The following is an 18,685-nucleotide window of genomic DNA, read 5'->3' on the forward strand; positions in this document are numbered from 1 at the left end:
TCGGCCCAGTGGCTCTCGGTGAAGGAGGAGACCATCTTCCTGCACGACGGGCTGATCCGGGTCACCGACCTGGCCGAGCTGCCCAGCGAGATCGTCGGGGTGGCCGAGCCCGGCGACACCGAGCTGGAGGTGAGCCAGGCCGCGGCCCCCGGGCTGAGGGGAGCGACCGGGGGGGGCCCGGGGGGGGGGAGAGCGGCGGTGAGGGCCCAGGGAGAGGAGGAGGAGGCCGGTGATGATGGGGACTGGAGGGAGAATGACTAGGGGAGGAAGGGGGGGCTGGGATGGAGGGTGGTGGATGCGGATGGAGGGGGGAAAAGATTTGGGGCAAGGAGCCACCGAGTATTGAGGCGGTCCCGCTTGTTTCAAGTCTATTTGAAAAAATGATGAAAGTGGAGCTGGGCAGCAGGGTGGTGAGGAGCTAATGAAGATGGAGGGTGAGGAATTGGCGCTATCTCCTTGTTTTGAATCAGTAGGGTTAGAAAATCTCAACCACACTCATGCATTTCAAGGTGGCCTTTGGCTCAGGTATTTTTGTTTACTGTTTTGTATCTTTTTGCTGTTACTTTTTTAGGGCTGGTAATTATTCTGCCAACAATAAGATGCTTAGGGTACTGGGATGTCTAGGTATTGTGTTTAAGGTGTTGCTAGTGATCATTTTTTAAAAAGCAAGGAAGGCAGCTGAGATTTTTACTCTAGCTTTTTGCCTTCTGAAACCTGCTGGGGGTCTTGGCTGTTGTTGGCAAATTGTACAGCTGTTTTGTCTTATAAGGAGACAGTGAAGGACTGAGTGTCATGGATTGTAGGTTACATCTGTTTTGTAGACTGCATTTTTCCTTCCCTGTGTGCCTGCCTTCTCTCTCACCCCGCCCTCTTCTCCGGCAGTGTGGCTTGCAATGACACAGGGTCTTTGTCAGAGGAGCTGAGAAGGGATGGTTCAGCAGGAGCTTCAGCTATGTGCTCTGTTAGATCACAAGCATTTAGGCCGCAAAACCCTTTCGTGAGGCTTTGGCTGCTAACTGGGGGGTTGCTGAGAAGAACCTATGAGCCGTGCCAGATGCAGAGGCTTGCTGTTCTGACAACATCGTTGCTAGACCTGTGACATGAAGTCTTTATGGTGTTTATGAAAACTTCCTGCAGCCCTATCTAAGGAAAGATGGTGGTTTTTTTTCTTGCTGAATGTGCATTTTTATTTCTGTGTGATGTGACACTGGCAGTTGGGTCTAGATAGCCTTGGCTGCTACCATGAAATGGATGTTGGCAAGTATCACATGAACAGGAAAAGAGACTTTTAAGGTGGATGACTTATCTCTATAAGCATATGTATAAGTGTAGAATGATTCTCCCTTGTGATCAGAGTCCACTTTGGCATTCAGTGCAGTTTGTATTTGAGACTGTATTTCAATTCCATTACATAGTTCTAGAAACAGCATCATATCTAACAACTGTGTTAGAAAGCTAGCCACTCCCACAGCATTATTATCCTGTCATATGGTTATAAAGGATACCCTTTTTGAGGAAAAAATAAATCTCTTTATTTTAAGATCTTACAAGCTAGACCAGAAATATGTTTCAGCATGAAACTTGACAAATAGCTTCACTTGACAACCACTTTAGCACTGCAGAATTTTTTGTTAATGTTAGGAAAGGCTCTGAAACAGTAATCAGTTGGGGGAGGCAGGGATGGAATTAGTGTCACTGTATCCTAGTCTTTATAATGCTTTCATAAAGAGTGTTTCAGCATTCCTGTGCCACTGATTCATGTTATCTTTCCATTTCTGTATGCTGTGCATGCTTGCAGTGTGGAACTGAAATAAAAATTACTCTTTGCTATGGTACTCATTTTGATCTATAATTTTAAGGCACAGAATATTAAAGCATTTTATTTTCTTCCACTAAAAATTTGTGACCACAAATGACTTATTTTTCAGGTTTTGATTGTAAAATCTTTTTTAGTTTGGGGCATTGAGAGGAGGGAGTTTAAAAAAAAAAAACCTTGAAATTTCAAGTAACATAAATGTAAATTAACTTGCTTGTAACTTTTCTGTGACTTTGTGCAAAAAATAGGCTACCTTAGCAAACTGGAATGGCTTTGAGGAGCCATTTTGTGGAAATAGGTGCATGCATCTTATTTGACAGTGGTCATGGAATCAACTAATTCACTAAATAGCTCATTTGCACTCTTTCTACTCCTACTTGCCATGTAAAAAACATATTTGAAAATGGTCCAAATAGACATCTCTTGGGATATGTTATTGGAGAAGGGTAGGAGATGCTGCAGCTGCTGCTTTGATTAGTAAACTTCTTTAATACACTTCTTGTGCTTTCTTTGTCAATAGTAGTCAGAACCCTGATTAAGCAAAAAAGAAAAAATATACTACATTTATACTGTACTACATTTTTAATCAAGAACTTCATATSAAAAAACTTAAATATCCCCGTAAAGAGTTTATTAGTGAATAATGTCAACATATTTGGGTATGTTTCTTTTGTTCTTCTGTTCAAAGATTTTCTTTCTTTCTCCTTCATTTCTTTCTTTATAAAAAAAAAAAAAGTTACAGTGCTGGCCTTATGCCAAAACAGTTTTATGAAAACTTAAGCCTGTTATTTGGACTTGCGTAAGATTTTTTTTTTCTTTCCCTTGATAGTAGGTTACAAAAGTCTTAACTTTCTCTTTTGAAGACGGCTTGTTCTAGGAGTATGTTTAGGTTTAAAGAGTTTTGGGGGTTTGGGTTTTTTTTCAAATTTGATGGGATATAAACAATAGATGCTAATTTTTAAGACTGCTCATCAGTGCATTTGTAAAGTATATGTATTATCAAAAAGTTACTTTTTTTTTTAATAGATTTCATAATGATGTGCATAGAAAAGCTGCTGCTGTGATGGGCTTCTTGTTAAAATCTTCTAGTCAAAAAGAAGTCTAGATGAGTTAGCAATTATGTAAGCCTTTTCACCCATATTTTAAAACTGTTCATGTAGAGAAACCAGTTTCAAAGTGCACATGGTCTTGCATTTCTTTGAGACTACCTTATGTGCAGTAGCAGGTAACAAATGAAGATGTTACCGTGCCATTTTGTCCGGGCCCTGCCCTGGTTGTCAATACCTGCTCAGGAGGGGCAGCTGAATGGCAGGTGAGCTGTCCTTTATGTGCCACGATGGAAACTGCAGCACTTCCAGAATCCTCCCCTTCAGACATCTGTCACAGGGACGATAACCTCTGGGAGAGGGGCAAGATGTATGTTTGAGCGTATGTATGAGTGGTCCCTTAAACCATCTAGTTTAATCTGTCCCTGTGTAAGAGTCAGCGTGCTGAGGTTTATAAGAATGCCAGCAATATAAATTGACATGTTGACCCTTGGTAATCTAATTATAAGGACACTACTGAACAGTGGTTATTCATATAGATCATGATATTATGGTAAATAACATCCACTTGATTCTAGGCAGTTTATGTTAAATAGTTGATGCACATTACTGTTGTCATTCTTCCATTTGAGGAGGCCTCTTTTCTGATCTCTGAATTTGTGTCCAGTATTTTCAGTAGTTTTAAATTTGCAGCATCAGCAGTTCTTCAGCTAACTGGTGAGAGGTCCAGTTAATTTTTTCACAAGGAAATAAGTGGTAAGAAAGAACAAACTAATACATAGTCACAGTATAGAGTAGAACGTTAACTGTTGCTCCACTGTTAACTTGTAAACACTTTACATTTTACATAACACCCTAACAGAAATAAGTCATTTGAATACCTGCTCTAGCCATCCTTCCTGGCTAGCCTAGAAAAGTCCTAAATACCTGCTTTTTATGTGAAGCTAGAAATGTAGCTCATACATGATCCAGACAGATAGCTATTGAGGTATATGTCTGTCCTCATCTGATGTTTTGACTCCTGTCACACTCCATTACTGTAAAAGGGTAGACTATGAGATGCCACTGTGCAGCTGTTGCTCTGCGTTATATATATATTTTAATCAAAATTAGGTGCAAAAAATAAAGGTGGCATTCTTTCCCCTGCCTGCAATATGATCTGGGCTAGCCCTCTAGTGACAGGTTGAACATCTGAAGTTCAATACTGTTTTAACAGGATATGCCGATCCTGTGACAAACTTGTGCTCTCTGTCAAAATGATTTAGACTTGGAGATGTCTGCTAAACTTCTAACTTTCACCCATTTTCCTTGCAGACTAGCAGAAACACATTGTCATTTTTCTCTGACTGCTGAAAGAGAGAGTAGTTGTCTGTAATTATCTAGGTCAGTGCTTCCCAAATCTTTTCTGGTTGTGACCCTACTTCCATCTACAAGCTTCACTTCTGTCAAGCTAGAAATCCCTAATGCCAGCATAAACAATTGGCTTTTTACTAAGTGGCTGACCCCTGTTGGGGTTACAACCTCTGGCTTGGGAACTGCTGATCCAGGCATTTATGTCAGACTTGTAACTTTCCTATTCCTCTGTCTTTTGGATCCTCTTCCACTCCAAATACTCCAGTATTCCTCTTTGAGAGTGTTTATGGCTTTCAAGAGTAACACCAAAATTAAGTCAGTTCTTGAAATTAATTCTGCACAAAAAGATAACCTTACAAATGTGAGCCTTGGAATGTTATTTTTACAGTTGTGTGAGTTATCAACACAACTCTTTGTAAGAGGATGCTTGTATTCTACAGGAGTTGACGACACTTTCAATCTCACTTGCCTTCTGAGAGGACTCTTTGAAATCTTGATCATTTCCTTTCAAGCTTATTTTCATTATCTAATCTTTGCATGTACCACCAGTACAGCCTAATTTGATATTTAGCACAGTTGCTGTTGTTACCATCAGTTATCATAAGATGACCTTTTTGAATTTGATTAGACTTGTTCTATGATATGGACTTCTGCCTTTGGGCTTTTTTAAAGTAATGTTCTAATTATCCTTATAGAGATGTATTAGAAAACTTATGCTAAAGGATAATTATATATTAGAAAACTTATGCTAAAGGATAATTCCACAAACATCTTTTTTCCCAAATATAGTGCATGTTACATATTGTAGCTGATAAGTTGAGTGATCCATGCTCTTTGCTGCTTAAAGGACAAAGATCAGTTTTCTGGCCTTTGTAGAGATTTTCATATGCTACTCAATAGGAGCCAAATAAATATTTTAATAAATAAATGGACAAACTAAACAATTAAAAAAAATATAGCATTTTTTTTTATTTACAGCTTGCCTGTACTCTCTAATTGGTCTCAGATGTCAAGGTTATTCAATAAATTTGTACAGGTACAAAAAGATTATGTTTGGTACAATATTGTGTATGCAGTAAAAGATATGGGTTTGGTAGTGCTTTTCTCAGAGCAAGTAATTATATTTCTAATGCTTTCACAAGGGAAAAAAGTTCATGCTTTTAGCTGAGTCGTCAAAAAGCTGTGCTGCTATATACAGGATAATATGAATCAATAGAGGTTGTGAACAAGGTGATACGGTTAAAATTTCTTGGAGCAGAAATAAAAAACAGAACAATCTTGAAACTTCTGATTTTAAATTGAAGGTATATATTTGTGGTGGTGTAGTTTGCAACTGCAACACTAAAAAGCCTAATGCATAGTACATAGCATCTCCTGAGAAATTATAAAAATTCAACATCTAAAACAGGGTGAAAATGTTTTCATATAGTTATGTATTGTATAAACTCACAGGCATATCAAACAAAAAGCCTTATAGAGGGTTTAGAAAAATGTTTTAAAAGAAATCAAGGCAATGTTTTCACTAAGCCATCTTCATACTGTTTCTTCAGAAACTGCCCTAAGCAGAACTGCTGGTACCCAGCAGAGCATTAGAAAATAGACGACTAGGAGTCTGTATACAATGTTGCTTATGGGAGCAGTTTGAGTTTTGATGTATATTTCAATTTTCAGGGTATCTTAAAACTGTTAATTCTGGTATTTCTCTTACAGAATAATCTATAAATCTTGGAATACAGTCTTTCCTATATGATTTTATTTCTATTTCTAAAGACAAAAAAACCCAAGTAAACAGTGCTCTCTGTGTTAAGTCTGATACAAGAGGAATGATCTTAGAGCTATAATGTGGTGCTGAAAGTAAGGTAGTTAACTTTTTTCATGCCTCTGTTAGATATGTCTTATGATTTACAGATTGTTACTCCCTTTCTATATGGCTTGTCCTTCTTCTGTGAGATGAGAATAATACTTATTTCATACACAGGGTATTATAGGTCTAACTGGTGTTGGGAAAAATGTGCCACTATTTTCAAGGAGTAGTTCTCTTTCTGTGCAAAGTTCTACCAGTTTAATTACGTAGAGAAAGAATTAAACACTATTTTGGAGATTTTAAAAAGCTTTCACTTGCAGTATATAGCTATACGAAAAAATACACATTTTCATTGCTCATCAGTTCCCTGTGTAGTAGAATTGAAGCTGATCAATAAAACCAGTGTATTCAGCCTGAGGCTGTATTTCAAGCTAGTCCACTGCGAGGGCTATTACGAAAAGAAAAAGTCCTTGTTCCCTTCTGTCATTGGCCATGCATTTTCTTCTTTCTTTCCCATTTCACCTACATGTATGTGCAGTGAGCCAAGTCAGGGAACTGGTCTAAAACAGAAAACTAGCCTAAAAAAAGGGTTGGGGGAGGTTAGTTATGAGAACACAAGCATTACTGCCAGCTCTAGGGAGGGGAAGAGGGGGCAGGAATTTCAGCTAGAGGAGAAAACAGTACCTTTTGGTGGCAGCTTACTTTTGAACTTCATATGGTCATAAAACCTCAGGCTAAAACTCTTTATATAATTTAGTGCATGTTAGTTGTGGTATGTCCTGTATTGTATTTACTTTCTGTAGAGAAACATTTTACCCTGACAACAGTGAATGCCAATGACTGCTTTCTGGAACAGCATTGGCAAAAACGTCGATTAATGGGAAGAAGTATTTGGTTAAGGTTGTGTAGTGGGATGAAAGAGGACAGAAATTTTATACCACGGGAAAGATGACATCCTTCTCATGGCTGGTGATCTAAAATTAGATATCTTTCATGCCTCTCAATGTTGAAGATGTTTTCAATGACCAATTAAAGTGATTGAGCTTTTGGATTCCCCATTTTCTAATGAAAATATTTATTGAAATTGATTAAAAGATTCAATAAGGAGATAATATTTAAGGACCAGATACTGCAAAATTAAAGCAAAGGCGATAAGCTTTTTATAAACACCATTTTTTTTTTATTGTATATGACTTCAGGTTATTAAGCCTGAGACTTCAAAAATGTACACTTTTGAAAGGTAGTCTTTGCTAACCAAAGGTGGACTTAAAGTTGGAAAAAAGATAATGATTACAGTTGTATTGTATGAACTGTAGTTTCAAAGGGACTAAAGAGCAGGATTCCCAGTTATAAAAACTGCCAGCATGATGTTTACCCTACTCATAAAATCAGATTTAGGAAGAGTTCCTTTTAAAGAGCAATTCTTTTTCTTTTATTTCTTCCTCTAGTTCTAATGTCTCAATTGTTGAATGTTTGCAAACATTCAGATACATTACTCTTTTTTTTTTTGTTGTTCATCAGAACTTGTTATTTAAAACTTTATATTTCTACTATAAAGATTTTTTCTAATTTTATAATATTGATCGTTACTTTGCCTTATCTAAAGGCACAAATTGAACCGTGTTAACTCTACCAATGTACTTACGGTAGACAGGCTTCTAAATTTTTCTGTCAGTTCTCTTTACATTTGCCTTCTTAAAATTACTATTGAGTATTAAGCATCAACATCTTAATGTATTCTTTTCCGAATCTTCCTAGTATATTAATCTGCATTATTTTTGTAGCCTGGCTAGTTCTCTTTAAGTTTTCTGGTATTGTTTGCTAATTCTGAATGTAATCTGTATGTTTAGATTTTTATTTAGTATTCTTCCTCTAAGCATATGATTTTTGTACATCTGCCTGATGGTGTTACTGTTGAGCTGGTGTTTCTGTTAGAGACTGTCTTTTGGGATCTGTTGTAAGTAGACACTTGGGTAATGTGTTCTATGGCAAAGCAATGTAAGTGTCCCCATTTTCATGCTTTTAAATGCTTTTTAAGCCTTGTTAGCCAAAAATGTTTTATGCTGTGAACTTACTGATTTAGTGGTTCAGGTGACTGCTTTTGATGTGCTAGCTTTCACTTGTCTGCTCTGAGACTTCCCCAAGTGTTGTATAGGAAACTGTAGAGGCAAGATGCCTGAGTATCACTTATGAAAGTATGCTGGAAATCAGTCCTAAATGAGAGCTTCAAATTCAGGTGTAAATAGTGAGTCACCAAAGAGGCAGGGGAAAGGGGAATTTTACTGCTTGTTGAGCAAATAGTTATTTGTTTGGTCAAATATTGGAGAGGACAACTTGACTAACAGATATGCACATCTGCAAAGAAATGAATCTATGCTTATTTTGACAAAGAGAATGGTCAGATTATCTCCTGGATAGGAAGGGAATAAACTAATTTTGAGGAGAAGGATTAAATCTTGCTGAGGGATTTAAAAAGGGAGATTGGCTATAAAAGTTAGTGTATTCTGCCAAGAAAGCCTCTCTAGTGGGTACAGCCTGGGGCAAAAGATATTCAGAACAATATCTGCTGACTGGCATGTGTCAGGAAGGTCTGCAGTAAATCAGCTGGGTAAAGGAAGGGGGAAACCATTCTGATTTAAACATGGTATAAGTAGAGATAGCATAGATTTCCTATCTCTGTTCTTTGCCGTGTCTTTTATAAACACTGATAGTTGCATTGTCTATTTTGGATTTTGTGAATAAGTGTTTTCTTGTTTTGACCTGCTTTGACTTCAAAGATGCTTGAAGATAACAAGCTTTGCCTGAAGATGTGAGAAAACTGTAGACAGTGTGCAAGGACACCTCAGCAAGGGCTGTGATTCCCTTGTAGTCTTTAGACTATGTACAGGGAAGCAGTATGTATGGCATGGACCAACTGAAGCTCTAGCATTAGTGTCAGGTCAGAAAGAAGTGTGTTTTGTTAACAAGTGAGAACCAGAACGGTTCCTTGGTGCATGCCACATCTTGAGGAGCATGTCTGAACCCTGAGAGCTCCCAAGTTGATATAACCAGTTGTGAAAAATCAGTTTTGAAGCTCCTTCTTGGAAGTAGGTCTAAGTACTTACCTCTGGTCAATAAAAAGTCTTTTGAGGAAAACAGACTTTATTAAAGTTCTTTGAAGATTCATGTATAGTAGATGATCTTGCACCTTTTTCCTAATATCCTGTTGTTTTCTGAAAGTGCAAATGCTTACTTAGACCTTCAGAATACATGGAATAATTAAAAATTTCTTCACTGGTTCCATAATCTCTGGATAACTAGCTAATGTTTCTAAAAATCTGTAAGTCTGCTTTTTTGTAACCGTCTTCTAAATCTGTTAAATCTAATATAGTTGTTTTATTGTTAACCCAAATTAGTACATATTTATTTTATGAAAGACCAAATCAAAACACTTTTAACAGTTTCAGGCATACTGTACTATGCTTAAAAAGCAAATTATAAACTAAGAGGTCAGTAAGAAAATGAAACTTCAACAGGAAAAGGCTTTTAGTCACCATACCTGTAAATGTTTGGCACTGGCTTCTTGTCTTGATTTATAAAAGACTGACTGACATGTGTAGAGCAATATGCAAGATGAATCATTTATCTTCCTGGAAACTTCTGTGGGACATGAGAAATAAGAGTGCAGAACACACTGAGTGACTAATTTTTATAAATGTAGCTTCAGTTGGAACCTAAAGAGAATGGCAAGGTTTTTAAGATTAATATCAAAAATGCAGACCTTTCTGTAACAGTATGGTTGCAGCTTGGTTGGAGAGAACCTGCCAAACGTGACACTGGTAACCCGAAGGAAGCTGGAAAACATGCCTCGGTTGCAGGTAGAACTGAATTCATCATTCATCAGTTGCAGTTAGACATAAATCTTTGGCTGGGTTTGCAATTTGGCTGAAATAAAGCAATTCTGATGTGTTTATGAATATTTGGACCTTTTGCTCATTATTCCATACTGGAAATAGTTTGAATTCAAAATCCAAATGAGACTGTACAAAGTTTATGAATTAAATATATCACACAGTGATATACAGGAATTTATAATTTAGGTAGGCACAACTTTTATATTATTCATTACTATTTTAGGTTACATATATTATTATGTATAACATTAATTACTATTTATTATTATTATTAAATATTATCTGGCATGGTTTCCAGGGTTCCAATACATTTATAGGAAGGAGACAAGACCATAGATCACCACCAACAACAACAACCCCCCTCCTGCTTAGTATTTATTAGAATATAAAAGTGAAACCCAAGTAATCATATCATGATTTCTCTTTTGTGGTGTCTTTGTCATTAGTATACTAAAGACCATAGATATCTTTTCTTCAGCGTTTAACTCTCAAGGTGAAAATATTTTTCTTTGCTCCCTCCCCTGCTGCAGATGGTTATCACTTAGTTGAGAATCCATCCCTTATTTAAAATTTAGTTCAAGAATGCCAAAAGCAAACTGTTTTAGAATGTAATTGTATTTGTAATAGCAAACAGTGAAACTTATTTTTGAGACAGTAGAATGTATAAAATTAGCACTTGAGGTAGTTATTGTAAATGCATATGTGTTTTAGGTATTAATGTTTCTCATCTGTTCAAAGAAATAAAAAAAAACACTCAAGTTTTAAAAAGCTCAATATTAACACTTATTCAAGTATAATTATGTGAATTACATTTTTAAAATTAACTTTTCGTGACTATAATGATAAGCATTTGGGCTCTACTGAAAAGCTGTTTCATTGACTGTAGTAAGGGTGTTTGTAGAAATGGCAACTGTGATTTGTCTTAAAGCATTTGATCAATCCTTTCAAAATTCTACAGTTTAGACATAACCATCTATTTCATATTCTGAATGACTATTGCCTACAATTAAAAAAAAAAGTATAGATTTACCCATTGTATCTCTTAATCTCTCATATGCCCCATCCCTTGAAGATTTAAAAAAAAATACATGGGGAGGGACAGGTTTTCATCATAAAGATGGACCCAACAGAGCGTGTTTGGGGGTGGGTGAGCCAGGGCAGTGTGGCACGCAGGCAGAAGTCCTTTGGACGCTGCATCAGAAAATGTGTAGCTCAGCGCTTTCTTGTGAAGTGGGCATAGCTGAAGTGACTTTGATCTCAGCTGTTGTGTGTTGAAGGGAGAAAAGGTGTCTGTAAATAACCTCAAACTGTGAGTTCTTCCAAGTTCCAGGGTGGGTACTAACCCATAAATGTATTTGTTTCTGTCATGATTTGCTTGCTTGTTTTCTGTTGTTCCAACTTGGTCTCTGGTTTTACCTAGAAGTGCCAGAAAGACCTCTTTCTTCTGTCTGAAATGGTGATCAGACTTTGAGGTTTTTAAAATATGTCAGCAGCTGGGATTATTTTGAAAAAGGTGTAGCTGGGTGCAATAGTATAAAATTGAGGAAGACAAAAACAGAGTAGGGAGAAAGTATACGAAAACTTTTGGTTCACTTTAGAGAACTGATGGTGTTCTGGTTTGAAAAGCAATAAAACTAGAATATATAAATTCTTATTAAAAAATATTGTTCACCTATTACTGTTCATAAAAGGGCTGTAAGCACAGTAGGGTTTTTTCCCACAGTCCTTTTGAGTTTGTTAGCAAAGTTGCTGTGATTACAAAGTATGCTCCAGGGAGCAAATCTTTATCTTTCTGAGGTATAGATTTTAAAGAAGAATATGTATCAAATAATATTGTTGTTTTAGCATCATGGTCAAGTTAAAAAGTTGTGACAGTGGCCCCCAGTTCCAGGCTTCGGTAGCAATGCTGACCTAATAACAACTGATTCCATACCACTCGCGTGCTCTTTGGCCTCCAATTTAACTTTATTCATGCCTGGAAATTTAAAAAAAAAAAAAAAAAAAGTCTTGTGGAAGACAGCCGATTTAGAAATTATACTACAGGCGTATGGTAGACTTCTAGCTTTTTATTATTATTAATTTTTTATATATATAAATACCAGCCTTTTTTCCCCTTGTTTCAGATACTAACATTTGAGACCAAGAATCCAACAGAGCTGGCCGAGCGCTTACGATCTGTGTGTGGAAACCAGAGCAATGCTTACGCTCGACTGCTGGAGTACCGACTAAATGCTTTGCGTGGACTCTGGAACGCGCAGYGCCAGCTAGCCTTGGAGGAGCAGCACGACCGGGAGAGCTCGGGCGATGAAGAAGCGCTGGCCTTGCTCAAGCGTCAAGGCCTCTTACAGCAGCCTGAACAGGCCCCATTTACTTCACGAATGGGGCTGCTCTTGGTCTTTCCCCTTATTCAGTCTCAAAGTAGAACAGACCCTTCTCTCTGTAACATAACTGCTGAGGTGCTATTGAATTGCCTTCGAGACTGCCAGCCTCTGAGTTTGACTAAGGAACCGGCTGACTGCCTCAATGGAATAGAGTCTTTGCTGTGCTCCTGGCTGGAAGAAACTTCTGCTTCGGGCCAACAGATTCCATATAAGCAAAAAGAAAATGCTGCTGCCGCCCTGGTTGCCTTGGCTTGTGCAAGGTAAGGAAACTATGCTGAGATTATGTTGTGGTTCATATTGGTAGTAGGTGTTTGTGTTTATAGGCGGTCAGTCAGGAATGAGATGATCACCCTGTTGACATTCGTTTTGGTTTACATTAATCTTTTTCTTTCTAATACTAAAATAGTGGTTTGGAAAGGGTGAAACTAATAAGCTAAGTATTTATTTTTTGCATGTGTTTAGCATATGTAAAAACAGAAGGATCTAGGTTACAAAAGCCTCTTGTGCATATTGCTGCTTCTACTGCAGTGTTCTATTCTAGGAATGGTTCCAAATGAGAAAGTTGTCTCACTTTTCCCTTTGTACTGCCCCTTCAGTCCTGTAGTTTATGCAGCTTCATTTGGTTGTAGAAAGCATTACTTGAAAATTCAGGGCAATTTATTTCAAATTTCAGTGTTGTCCTGTTAAACTTCTGGAGATGTCTTTTCATTTAGTGGCCAGGGAAGAGTTCAGCTAGCATAGGTTGAACTATGCTGTGCCTTGAGTAGCGCGTGCTGTGCGAAACCTATCTAGGACAAAATGGCCATAATAGCTTTTAAAAAAGACTTGCTTTTTTTCGGGAGTGGGATGAGGGAGAGAGGGAAGAGTATCACAGCATTTGTAATTTAGATCCTGCAAAGCCATATCAAGGTGGGAATCTGAGGTCACTAGTTGCTTTTGAAAATCTTGGCCTTAGTGTTTAATTCCCCCACACACACACTTTGGACTGCAGCCTTGTCTGTCAACTATAACTCTGGTTTAAGATGCTGAAGTAGAAGTTCTCAGTAGCTGTCTTGATTGTTTTGGGAAAGGGTTTGTTCATATGAAAACCACTTTTAATTTCTAGTGTACTTGGCCTAATGAAGTCAATAGGAAATCTAGAATCTGTATGTGGCAAACTTCTGCATTGATAGCTGCCTTATCTAAAAGTCAGGATACTTAACGGTAGCTCAGATAGATAAATTGTGTTTGATACACAGGATCTCATTTATTTTTTCCAGATGTCAATTTTCAGGAAGTGTTGAGTACTCTTTTGCAATTGAACTTGTAAAAGAGCTACGTGTTAAATAAAGCTTTTTAAATGAAGTTTTTTTTTAATGTTCTTTGCAAATTTGTCTTGCCTTGCTTCCAGAGGTATAATATCTTGACATGATTTCTGTTTACCTATGAAAGCCCTGCATTTTTCATTAAATTATGTGTACCATGTATTGGGTACTATTAGAAAGAAAAAGCCTTTGAAATAAGACAATTATTGACATTCTTGCTTGCAATCTTGGGTGCTTCATCTTTCTAAGAATAAAACAACAGGGTGAATATTGATTTAAATAATTAATTGAGGTGCTTTGAAGTATTCAGTATCAGTTTTCTCTGAGACGAGTTCTATCAGTGAAAGCATACAGCTGAAAATGCCAGTGGGAAGAACAGGGTTTTGGGGGTGGAGGGGGAGGCTGACCGAGATATGTCTGACCATGTGTGACAGAAAGCAAAAGGCCATGCACAGCAGAGTGCATGGAAAGGATCTCCTAGACTGATCAATCATGCTTCTGAAAAAATCAATTCATAACTGACTATTATCACATCTAAGGCATGGTCAAGATTCTTGTACTTAGCTCGGTTGTTACATCTGGAAATAAAGCCAACCACATCTTTCAGAAAATGTGGCTTCTTGCTAATACCCTGACCATTAAAATAGAAATTGTAAAATATTTTTTAATGACCCCTATATCTGTTTTTTCCTAGGAAAAAAAATGCATTTTTTTGCTATGTTAAGATACAGAATTTGTAAGCTCTCCCAAAAAAGTATTGAACTTATCAATGAACAAGAATTATAATTAGAATTACAGACTCCATATGTTTGTAAATATCACAACTATTTAGGTTTAATGACTTCTGTTTAGATTTAGCTTTGTTTTCAAAAGAATCTAATCTTATATACATTTAAATATATCACTTCAGTAGGGCAAAAGCTTCCTAATTTSTGTTTGGAAGCCAACGTAATCAGACTCTTTAAAAGACCAAACTGATTAATTTATTATCCATTTTAGTCAAGAAATAAAATCCTGGCCCTCTCTAGCTCTGTCTGCAGTAGCTTTTATTAATGCTTTGGCTCAGCCCCAGGAAAACCTGCAAATTGTGTTTGAAGATCTAAAAATGGTTAATTGACTACAAGAAATACTGAAAGTAGCTGTCTGTAATAGATGCAAAATTGAGGTATTTTATAATGTGCCTCGATTGCTTTTACTACACACATTGTTTATGACACAGGCCGTGGTAGCTGATCTCCCTACCTGCATGGTGCTACCTCCTCTTTCAGAAAAATACGGTGATTAGGGCTGGCAGTTAGCCAGCGTTCTTCCTTTCTGCTACCCTTTCTTCCTCTTCTCACTTCCTCCACAAAAAAATTGAAAATCATCCAGAAAAGAAATGCAAATTAGAAAAGATGTTTCATGAAATATCTTGGATATTTTCTCTTTGTGATAACGGATATTATATTCTACATGTTTGCTGTTCTCTGTGTGCATTCAGTCTAGTTTCAATAGACATCTTTAATTCATATCTTTCTTATCCTTTTAGAGGGTCGCTGAAAACCTTTGTTCATACAGTACATCTATTACAGAAACAGACTGATCTAGGATCCTTGCCTGTGGCTGATGTATTGTACAGGTTTGTACTGATTTTTCTAATTGTAGCACTTTCACATCAGCTCTGAAAATGTGTAAATGCATTTATGGATAAATGTCTTTTAATGATAAATTCACCTAAGCACATCTATTGAAAGCTCGAGGAAAGATCAAAATGTAGTCAATTGCAGAAGGAAAATATTAGAAAGCCAAATGTAAAAGGATCTACTAATTGTTTTGGTTTTTTTAATTAAATATTGATGATTCCTTTTAAGTGGCTTATGAACTCTGACAGTAACACTACTTCAAAAATATCTTTAAGATTAACTTCTGATTTAGCTTATTTTTGCAGTCATTGTTCTCTGTGCATCTTGTTTTGTTCTCTGCTTAAAGGTTGTTGCTTTTGGAGGGGGGACCTGGATCTCCCTCTTGTTTGCTTGGAGGAAAGCATATAGTATCTTGGGGCTTTGAAGACATGTTACCTGCACCTGATGCCAACAGTAGTTCCAGCAGTGAAAATAAAGGTGAAATATTTTATGACTATAAAGTATTATACTATCAGTATTAGCAGAGGAGAACAAAGATGCTTTTTATGCTAATAATTTTTAAAAAATTATCTAAAGCTTTCAAATTGAAGAGGATTTGTTTTTTTTTCTGTTGGAAGTCATGTAAAAGCAAGTACAGTACATATTAAATAATTGAAAGCTGAAGAGCTTAAAAGGACCATCTGGAGAGAACCAGGCATCATAAGAGTATCCAGAAGCCTGATATATAATGAGAGGGGGAGGGGAGCAATTGCCGGGGCACTTAGTTGTCTAGCTTGCACATTCAAAACTGAAGTTTTGAAAACGTAAGCCTAATTTTACAGGAGTACTAAATGGTTTGCCTTGTTTGGCTTGTCATACCCATTCTCATTATGCTAATCTAATCAGGTATGTAAATGACTTGTTTCCTTTTTAAAGTTGACTTGGGGATCAGATGTTCTATATTAAAATGAAGAGGGTAAGTCTTAGGTCTGGTGTTAATTTAGTGACAGTATATCATATCTTTTTTTCAAATACAAGATAACAGGTTCATAAATTAGGTGTCACTTTTGGTTGCTGAAGATCAGATGCTGTTTTTAATTGTCTAGTAATCAGGTTGTAGGGTACCATTAAAAGCAGTAGGTACAGTGACCTTCCCTGACTTCAGTGGGAATTTTGCACAGAGGTTAAACTGAGTTTAAATCGTGTCTACTCATTAGTCTTTTAGTAAGCATAATTTATTTGTCCAGTGCAGTATCACTGTATTCAGTAGCTGTTGTTGTCAGAACCTGTTTATTTTTAGAAATATTAGTTGTTACTTTTCTTCCTGCCTCTATTCTTCTTTTGTCTCTGTTGAATCTGTTCAATATGTCCCTTTTTTATTCTTCCCTTTTTATTTCTTTCCCTGAATTAGTTATCAATTTCTACTTCTTTTTTTTTATTTGCAATGTGAGAGAGTTCACATTTCTTTAGAAATATTAGCTCAAACTTTGATGATATCTCATTAAGTTTGATGGAAGCATAGGAATTTACAAATCTGAGTTATCATTTTAGGCTGTTTGCAAATTTAATGAAGACATGTATGTTTTTAAGATCTCTCTCTCTCTCTCTCTCTCTCTCTCTCTCTAAAAATGACTGCTCAGATTCTGTAAACCTAAATAAATAGGCTGACTGGACTGATTTATTGACATCCCTGTTACAGTGCTTTACCTTGTGTGTCCCTTTTTGATGGTTAGTTTTGTCACTCACAAAATAATAAGTACTATGTTAGAAATGCTTTTTGTCTTTAATTCAAACAGTGTTCTGAAGAAGCTGGTTGCTAGCTGTAAGAGCAGTACCAAGTTGTACCAATAATTAGGTTAAGGCACAAGGTTAGATTACTCCTTCCCCCCACACACATGTTGTTGCAGCAGTGGTGGTTCTGAGCAGAAAGGCCTGCATATTCGTAAACCATGCCTGTATTTTATCTTACTCCCAGTGCTGAGTTCTGAATAACATTGGCTGTTGTAAAAACAGAAGTCTTCCACTCCTTTGCATCATTCTGAAAGCACTGAATAGCAAATACTAAAGTTATTTTATATTTAAGTAAAGGACTTTTCCATCTGAAATGAATTTTGTTGAATAGTTCTATGTTCCTAAGCATGGTTAGATATGCTAGTCTAGCTTCTACTATATTTAAACTGGCTTTTCTGCATGCTATAAAAAACTACACACTTAGTGTTTTTGTTATAGAAGTTTGGGCCGTAATACCTGAAGACAGGTCTTTAGCACTGAAATGAGAGCACAACACAGAAAAAGGAGATTATTCAAAGATGGATAATGTCAATTTGAATCATGAAAGACAGTGCTAGTGTCATTTCTTGTGTCAAAAGAAAAGCCAGGTGGATAGCACCAAATTCCTGTTAAGTTTATTTGGTAACACTTGGAAATTCAAAATATCCTTAGTGTTTGCATGAGAGAGTTGTGCATAATCCAGGCACCTCCGTAAGGGGTTGTAAGAAATGCAAGGAAGTTGCTGTAAAAGGAATTTGACTTTAACTATGATCTGGTAGCTCTAAGGACACTAAAGAAGAAATTCAGTATTAAAAACATGATTCTGTCCTGTCGGAAAAAGGAGCATCAGTGGGTTCTCGGTTGCTGTTGTAGCTCTAGCAGAAGTGCAGTCCTCATCAATAATTCTGCCGTGTATGTTACATAGAAGGTCTCTGCTGTATTCTTTTCTCCCGATTCAGATGCAGACTTAGGGCGCTGTCTTGCAGCAGATGGGCTCTATCTTTATACAACTAATTCAGTGGGCAGAGGAATAAGCAAATTAGGATCTGGATTGCACGGTACTTTGCGGTGAGTAACAGCATAGTTGAATATTTGCTTTTCTGCAGATTAAAAAAAAAAAAAATTTCCTTGTCTAGGTAAATCTTTCTTGGATGTTAGGACTAACAAGACTAGAGTATATTATGCACTTTCGTTAGAGGTTATTTTAATGTTTTGGTTTTCTGCTTTGAAATTCTTACTGAGTATGTTTTCTGTAGAATTATAGCATAATTTAGGTTGGAAGGGACCTATGGAGCTCATCTAGTCCAACCCTTTGCTCAAAACGGGTATACTAGTAGAATAGTTAGTATCTTAGATTTTTGTTTTTAAATGTATAATAAGTTGGTTTATCCTTCATTGAGAGGGATCTACGATAGACAAATTTTGTGACCTTTTTATGTCTAGCTGTACAATTGCTGAATTTGTAAGTATTTGTTTTTTAACTATGTTATTCATTGTATAAATGATTAGTGCAGATGTGACTCACTGTACCTCCTCGCATTATTGCTTAGAAGTCATGAGGCTTCTTATGCTTAAAATCTTAACTACAGAAATTGTTGACTTACATTGACTTGGATTTAAGTTCAGTCAAAGTTCAAGAATGTGTTTGTGAATTATTCTTAAAAACAAAAAAAATTAGGGCAAAGTCTTTAAAAAGTTTTAATATATTGCTTTTTTG

The 18,685-nt window shown here is 36.7% G+C and overlaps 1 protein-coding gene across 6 annotated transcripts in view; it reads left to right on the forward strand.

The window, feature by feature from the left end:
* Window positions 1-20: 20 nt before the first annotated feature.
* HECTD4 (HECT domain E3 ubiquitin protein ligase 4) overlaps window positions 21-18,685 on the forward strand; it is a 77,948-nt gene continuing 59,283 nt past the window's right edge. For 3 of the 6 annotated variants that reach the window (XM_026060345.1, XM_026060346.1, XM_026060347.1), the window contains exons 1-5: window positions 21-129; window positions 12,036-12,553; window positions 15,126-15,215; window positions 15,566-15,696; window positions 17,928-18,036. In XM_026060345.1, the coding sequence (XP_025916130.1) occupies window positions 12,291-12,553; window positions 15,126-15,215; window positions 15,566-15,696; window positions 17,928-18,036 (593 nt within the window). In that variant the 5' untranslated portion in view covers window positions 21-129; window positions 12,036-12,290. Of the gene's footprint in view, window positions 130-12,035; window positions 12,554-15,125; window positions 15,216-15,565; window positions 15,697-17,927; window positions 18,037-18,685 lie in introns of those variants that run through there. The other 3 variants (XM_026060344.1, XM_026060348.1, XM_026060350.1) reach the window with 1 other exon arrangement.

This window comes from Apteryx rowi, unplaced genomic scaffold (genome assembly GCF_003343035.1).
Source record: "Apteryx rowi isolate R43461 unplaced genomic scaffold, aptRow1 scaffold_168, whole genome shotgun sequence".
NCBI classification, from domain to species: Eukaryota; Metazoa; Chordata; class Aves; order Apterygiformes; family Apterygidae; genus Apteryx; species Apteryx rowi.